Genomic DNA, 8,034 nt, shown 5'->3' with positions numbered 1-8,034 from the left:
GAGTGTAAGAAACACACAATTTTCAATTCATTATATAACTTGCAAATATAAACTAAAGTACATTTTCCTAAGAATAGACACTAATACTTCTGGGGCCTTCATGTGTTATAATTCTACAGTTACTGGTTAATATAAGTTTTAAAATGAACATATAAAATAGAAGTTTGACATATAAAACAGTTTTAGAGCATATAAGCACTCAAAAGATTGAGAGGGAAAGTTACTTAGATTGACAGCCAAGTAAAGGGGAGAAGAAGAACATAGAGTTTCAGTAAATAGATAAACTTTCTTTATGTATTACCATAATTTTTTTCTTCTGTGAATCCCTTAGAGAGTTTGTATGTATACAAGATTGCTTCTTTATTTCTTGAGGTATTCTTTACATGTTGAACTTCAAAATGCATGTTTTCTACATTAGGATACATGGCATCTATATGGCATAATTCCAAGAAATGTGTGGCAAACAGTGTGAATGCCTATAATATACAATAATGAATTTTAATACTTTTTAATGGATAAGAAAATTCTATTTTAACAACTTTAACATAAAATTTAGCTCTGTTTTTCAAGTAGCTTAGCAGAAATGTAAGAATGAAACTAATAACTTTAAGTCTAACATGGTCAACTCATTTTTAAATGTTTCAAAAATTTATATTCAAGGAAGAATATGTTTATTATGTTTATATATACACAATTATGTTACATTATGGGAAAGAAAACAAATCCAAAAATGAAATCTTAAAAGAAGAGTCTAAAGATATTGAAAAGGTAAAGTTTATCAGAAATAAAGCTATTAACTTCGGTAATCATTTATTAGAGAAGTAATCCATAAACAAAATCATAATATTTCCCTCAACTTTAAAAAAAAAAGAACTACTTTAAAAGCATCTTCCCTCCATATAGTTTGTGAACAATGGAATCAATGGATGGTCTTAGGTATTTGAAATTACAAAGCTTTTAAGTGTTTTTTATTATGTTTTGTTTTTTAAAAATATACTTTATTGATTTTGTACAGAGAGGAAGGGAGAGGGATAGAGAATTAGACATATCGATGAGAAAGAAACATCCATCAGCTGCCTCCTGCACACCTCCTACTGGGGATGTGCCCGCAACTAAGGTACATGCCCCTGACTGGAATCGAATCTGGGACCCTTCAGTCTGCAGGCCGACGCTCTATCCACTGAGCCGAACAGGTTAGGGCTTAAGTGAAGTGGAGGGAGGTCTGTGGGACTGAGCTATTGATCCATGGATTGTGATGCTGTCACCAGGTAGACAGTGTCCGGATTGAGTTGAATTATCAGACACCGTGCTGGTGTCTGAGAATTCCTGTCTACACACACACACACACACACACACACACACACACACACACGTTGGAAATTGAACCCGGGCATATGCAACCCAGGCATATGCCCTGATCGGAAATCCAACTGTGACCTCCTGGTTCATAGATCAATACTCAACAACTGAGCTACATTGGCCAAGCAAAGCTTTTAAGTTTTTGAGAAAATTGTTTAGGACAATGATTCTCAAACTTTAGTAATCATCTGGGGAGCTTGTTAAAGATGCACATTCTTGGTGCTTATCCCCCTGAAATTCTCACTCAGAAGCTGTACTGAGGGGCCCCAGGAAACTGTATTTTCCCTAAGTCCTAAGTTGATTTTGATGGAGGCAATACAAGTGACTTATGGCCAGCACATGGTTTCTTACCCAGAGTTACTAAAGCAGATAGAAATTTGAATAGTTGATTATGTTTAAGACATTACCAGTGAGCAACTAAAGAGGTTTTTAGTGGAAAATTACAATATTACGACATTAAAATAAAATATTTGAGCCCAAACCGGTTTGGCTCAGTGGATAGAGCGTCGGCCTGTGGGCTGAAAGATCCCGGGTTCGATTTCGGTCAAGGGCATGTACCTGGGTTGCGGGCACATCCCCAGTAGGAGATGTGCAGGAGGCACCTGATGAATGTTTCTCTCTCATCGATGTTTCTGACTCTCTATCTCTCTCCCTTCCTCTCTGTAAAAAATCAATAAAATATATTAAAAAATAAAATAAAATGAAATAAAATATTTGACTGGCAAATGGATATCAACTGTGGAAGGGGGTGGCAAGATGTAACAAGAGTTGGAGGGGCCAGATGTAACAACTCATACTTCACCTCAACATGGGAATATCATAACATATGCCTTACACACAGGATCCCTAGAATCAGTGATCAGAAATTTCACTGAGATAGAAGGCCCCTGTACTTTTGTCAGATTTATTTCCCCCATCTGACACACAGATGTCTTACCAATAAATCTAGAGTAGTTGCTACTTCTTGCTTACTAGATCCAATTATCATAATGTAATCAATGTAATGGACCAGTGTAATATCTTGTGGCAGGTTAAAGTGATCAAAGTCCTTGCAAACTAAATTATGACAGAGTTAGAGAGCTGATATACCCCTCAAGTTGGAGGTATATTGCTGACATTGCCAGCTGAAAGCAATCTGTCTCTGGTGGTCTTGATTGACAGAAATAGAGGAAAAAACATTGGCTAGACCCATGGTCGGCAAACTGCAGCTCGCGAGCCACATGCGGCTCTTTGGCTCCTTGAGTGTGGCTCTTCCACAAAATACCACAGGTGGGCGCGCACGTACAGTGCAATTGAAACTTCGTGGCCCATGCGCAGAAGTCGGTATTTTGTGGAAAAGCCACACTCAAGGGGCCAAAGAGCCACATGTGGCTCGCGAGCCGCAGTTTGCCAATCACTGGGCTAGACCAATTAGCTGCATACCAGGTACTAGGGGATACGTTAATTTACTCAAGCAGCGAGACCTCATCTGATACAACAGCTGCAATTACAGTCACCACATGGTTAAGGTTATGATAATTCACTATCATTCTCCAAGATCCACCTGTCTCCTGCTCAGACCAAATATGTGAGTGTAATGGAGATGTGGTGGAAATCACCACCTTTGCATCTTTCACCTCTGCACCTCCTCTAATCACAGGATGGGCTGGGAACCCACTGGGCCCAGTATGAGATAGACCTGAGCTAAAACTCCATTTATCACCTGACTCTGTTTTTATAATTCAATAGACCTTTGTTCACTTGACCTAAAACTTTTATGCTTATACAGATCAAGTAAGAATTTAATAAATTTCCTATCTCTTTCACCTCTAGAGACACCACGATCAACCAGCGAATGTCACAGGTCTTCCCAAGTCAAGACTTATTCTGATTGCTGCTTTGACTCTACTGTCTGTTTTGGTAGGCACACCAACCTTACCTTTGGTGGTTGAGTGCTACCAATTGTCTCCTTCAACCCTGAGATCCAATTACTTCCTTGTATTTAGGATTCCCAGTTCAATAACTACACTTTCCACTGAAAGGACTTGCCTATAGAGAAAAGCAATCAGAGCTCTTCAAGGATGTCGGGGCTCTCCTCACAAATTTATTTCTCCCAGTCATGGTGAAAGATATGTCTTTTGGCCCTGTCTAGGGTGGGTGAGTGGGCCTTAAATAATAAATGTACAATAACATTCTTATCTCCCTAAGCCTTTGAAATACTTATTCTATGGATGGAAAGTAACCACACAGGACATCTGATCATAAATTCCTAACTGTGCAGGTCCTGGTGGGTAGTCAGACCTCTGGCCTATATTGCGTTTAGTAAAAAGGTATTAAGCCAGCAGTCAATTGTTCCTGTGCATCTAGGTTAACACACCTTTGAAATACAAAGTTATACCCCTGAAATATCAGAAGTATTAACCCTCAAGAAATCATATAATTTTAACTATTCAGTAATCCAGCCTGACCTTGCTTTTTCCCCCACCTTCATGTAATCTTCTTTATGTTCCCTCTTAATTTAAAATGCATAAAGGAAACTTTAAAACTGCTATTCCCCAGTGCATTTGAGATCTTTCTCTCCAGCACATGTCAGTTTGGCTAAAATAAACTCTTATAAAAATTCTCTACAGGTTTAGACATTTCTTATATCAAGAGCTCTACATTAAAACAAGGCAGATCCAACTAACCATGGGTGACCTTTTGGTTCATGTTTCAATCAACCAACCAAACATCCCAAGTTGCAACATTTATTAATAGGGACTCTGCCTAGCAAGTCCCTATTAATAATGATGATGATGATGATGATAGGGATGGTGACTATAGCTAACCTTCTTTACGCCCTGTTATGGACCAGGCACCAGTCTAAGCCATTTAAAAATAATAATTCATTTAAACCTACCTATGAGGTAGGTATTCCTAACCCCATTTGAAAGACAAGAAAATTGGCTCAGCCAGTGTGGTCAGTGGTTGAGCATTGACCCATGAATTCCTAGTCAGGCACATGCCGGGATGTTGGTTCAATCCCCAGTAGGGGCGTGCAGAAGACAGCCAATCTGTGATTCTCTCTCATCATTGATGTTTCTACTCTCTCTCTCTCTCTTCCTCTTTCTGAAATCAATAAAAATATATTTTAAAAAAGAATTTAGAGGCTCAATACTCCCAGCTTCATTAAAGTCTTCCCACATGTCCCCCTTCCAACTTTCAGGATCCCATTTCTTCCTTACCAATGTTCTCACTTTAATAATAAAATTGCTACCATATGGCTAAAAGTTCAACTTGCATTATAATTCAGCCAGTTACAGGATGAGATCTCGGTTGTATTTTCAGAATATCAGTCCTGAGGTGACAGGAGGTAAGAGGCACATGCCCCTTAAGGGAACAAATATAAGCTTTCAGGTCATGTATATAAAGATTTATGCAGGCATTTCAATTCCTGATTGCCTCCTTTTCTTTCCCCATTTTGTCCAAAAACATTAGGAGCAACCAGCCAATCTCATTAGACTCCTTAGTTTGCAAAAAATATTTGTAGGTATCATATATACAGTCACCCAGTTCCTTGCTTCTCATAAGTGATTAAGAGTATCCAATGGTGATATTTTGCATATTTCTATTGCCAGGATTAACAGTGCTTTCTTTACTCCTGGAAATAGAGTCATGAGTATCTTAATTAGAGTCCATTCCAGAAAACCTAGAACCAATATGTTATCCAATGTTACTTTTGACTCATCACATAACTTTAAGTATAAAATAATATTTTTCTCATTCTATATAATAAATCATTAGGAAATCTCATTTAAGGTATATTAAGGTATAATAAATCATTATGGACTCCCATCTTAGGGATGTTTTTTTGAGGTACTGTAGAAATTGAAAAATATTTTTATTCAAGTTTTTTCATATGTGAATATAATTTGAATGATGATCTAAAAGGTACTTCACAAATTAACTTAATAATAGAGCAAAACTCATAGCTTGTTTTATATAATTGATTTTTGGAAAAAACATTTTCTTTAAAGGAATGGACTGTCAGGTAAATAGATTTTCCATAAAGTGACCTCTAATGCCTGGTTCTATTTCATGCTGTGACATCACAGTCAATGCTATTACACATGAAGACAATTACTAAAATGCATTCATGTTTTGCAAGTGACTAGTTTTGACATTATTTGTGGTTTTTTATTTGCTCCTTTCCTTGTCCATATCATGACTATTGATTGTACCAACCATTCCTACTTCCATCAGAAGTAAAAAAACAAAAATATAAATGCTATAGTACTTTTCATTATCTAAAATTGTTTAAAGAGCTATTTATAGGTGCCTATAAAATCCAACCATGATAAGTAAAGGACACATCAAAAAAGGGCTCAAAACTAATATACTTAAAATAGAGAAGAATACCTTTAAGCTCAGCAGATATTCACAAACAGCATAACAAATGCCAATACCTTCTTCTGTATTAGTACCTCTGCCAAGTTCATCAATTAATATTAGTGATTTGTCATTAACATTATGGAGAATATATGCTATCTGAAAAATATAATTTTAATATTATTCATTATAACCAGTTATAACTATCATAGAAAAAATTCAGTCTATTTGTTCATCTGAAATATATTTTTATAGAGAAATTCAACTGAGCAGAAATTAACATACTGTGTTCTAAAAATCTCATGACCAATAACTCCAATAGCATAGCTTATGTGTACACAGACACAAGCATATGTGTCAAAAAGAATAAACAGACAAAAGAATAAATAACCAGCATCTAAAAAATATTGACATTTTAGATACAGTGGAACAAGCAAAGCAATGAATTATATGTTTAATAAAGCATAAAGATGGTCATTTCCTTCTCTACAAATGATTAATCAATTGTCATAAAATACTCAAAACTATATCTAAAACTAAATGTAACTTCTTAATAGCTTGTAAAGATAGAAAGCAAATTTTTGGGAAAAGCATCCAATCCAAGTCCTTTGATTCCTGGTTAAACAAATAAATTTAAAATCATGCCCAACAAAGACCAAGACTTTAATTAACAAATATGCTCCTTCTCCATTGAAGATTATTAACCTCCTTCTCAAAAAACAGAATACCACCTTTCTTATGTAATAGCACAATAGTAACCTTCATGGCCGTTTTACCTTGCTATAGTACTAAGCTTCTTGAGAGCTAGAACTATTTAAAAATATAACTTGAGCCCAGTTGGTAAGGCTCAGTAGTTGAGCATTGACCTATGAATCAGGTCACAGTTTGAACCCTGGTCAGGGCACATGCCCAGGATGTGGGCTCCACCCCCACTGTGGGGTGTGCAGGAAGCAGCCGATCAATGATTCACTCTCATCATTGTTGTTTCTATCTCTCTCTTCCTCTCTGAAATCAATAAGAATATATTTAAAAATAAATAAGAAGTGATGTATTACATTAAAAAATAAATAAATAATAAAAATGTAACTTGGAGCACCTAATACATTGCTATTATACCCCATAGATATTTAATAATTATATCTGTCTACAGAAAATTAGCCAACTGTATAGTGATTAAATAATTCCTAACTATTAAAAGTAGGCCAAGAGCTATACTGCATTCCTTTAGCCCAGTGGTTGTCAACCTTGGCTGCACATTAGAATCACCTGGGAATCTTTTTACAATGCTGATTTCTGGGCCTCAACTTCCGGAAATTCTGTTTCTTTGTTATGGGGTGGGGCCACACATTAGTAACAAAGAAACAGAATTTCTGGAGGATGAGACCCAGAAATCAGGATTTCAAAAAGATTCCCAGGTGATTCTAGTGTGCAGCCAAGGTTGAGAACCACTGCTTTAGCCCTTCAAGCCTACTTGGATAGAAATAGGTGAGAGAAACCAAGATGGCGGCATAGGTAAACACCAGAAATTGCTACCTTCCACAACAAATTCAAAAATACAACTGAAAGACAGAACGGACATCATCCAGAACCACAGAAAGGCTGGATGAGTGGAAATTCTACAACTAGAAGGAAGGAGAAAAGCATACCGAGACTCAGAGGAGGTGCGGTGCGGAAGTAAAATACAAAGGTGTGGAGGTGCATGCGGAGAGGGCTGGCAGCTGAGGACATGGTTGTCTTTTTCAATTGGGAGGGAGACTCAGGCTCTGAGCTCCAGTTCCGGGCGAATCTCTGGGGACCCAGACTCATACTGGAGAAACTGTCTGGCATCAGTTCGGAACTTCAAGCGGTGCAATGAGGCTTTTGCATATGAAAGGCCCAGCCCTTTGTAATATGAAAATTACTTAACAAACTGCAGCTGGCCCAAGGCCCCAGGGCAACTTGCATTGCTTCACAGCTGGCTTCTGCTGAGTAGCCTCAGGCAGAGGCTAGATTAGCACCTCCTTAGAGATCCAGGAGCCAGTTCTTCCACTTCAGAAACAGCTGCTTCTCACAGCCAATTGGTCTGGAAGTCAATCCCTCCCAGTATTACCTACAACAATCAAGGCTTAACTACAACAAGACTGTGCACAAAGCCCACAAGGGGGTGCACTAAGAGTGTCTACCTCAGGTAATTGGGGAGGCTGAGCCACTGGGCCTTATAGGACACTTAACACAGAAAGCCACTCTATCAACACAGTGAAGCATAAAAAATGCCGAGACAAAGAAACAGGAAATAAATGACAGAAATGGAGGAAAGCAAACTACTGGATATAGAGTTCAAAACCAAAC

At 37.5% G+C, this 8,034-nt stretch overlaps 1 protein-coding gene across 1 annotated transcript in view; it reads right to left on the bottom strand.

The window, feature by feature from the left end:
- MSH4 (mutS homolog 4) overlaps window positions 1-8,034 on the bottom strand; it is a 58,770-nt gene that overhangs the window by 7,642 nt on the left and 43,094 nt on the right. The window contains exons 11-12 of the mRNA XM_015566186.1: window positions 5,737-5,865; window positions 302-476 (exon numbers count right to left, since the gene is read on the bottom strand). Coding sequence (XP_015421672.1) covers window positions 302-476; window positions 5,737-5,865 — 304 coding nt within the window. The remainder of the gene's footprint in view (window positions 1-301; window positions 477-5,736; window positions 5,866-8,034) is intronic.

The sequence above is a fragment of the Myotis davidii genome, unplaced genomic scaffold (assembly GCF_000327345.1).
Source record: "Myotis davidii unplaced genomic scaffold, ASM32734v1 scaffold602, whole genome shotgun sequence".
NCBI classification, from domain to species: Eukaryota; Metazoa; Chordata; class Mammalia; order Chiroptera; family Vespertilionidae; genus Myotis; species Myotis davidii.
Note: the sequence above shows the minus strand (reverse complement) of the source record. Positions and strands in the feature narration are given on the sequence as shown.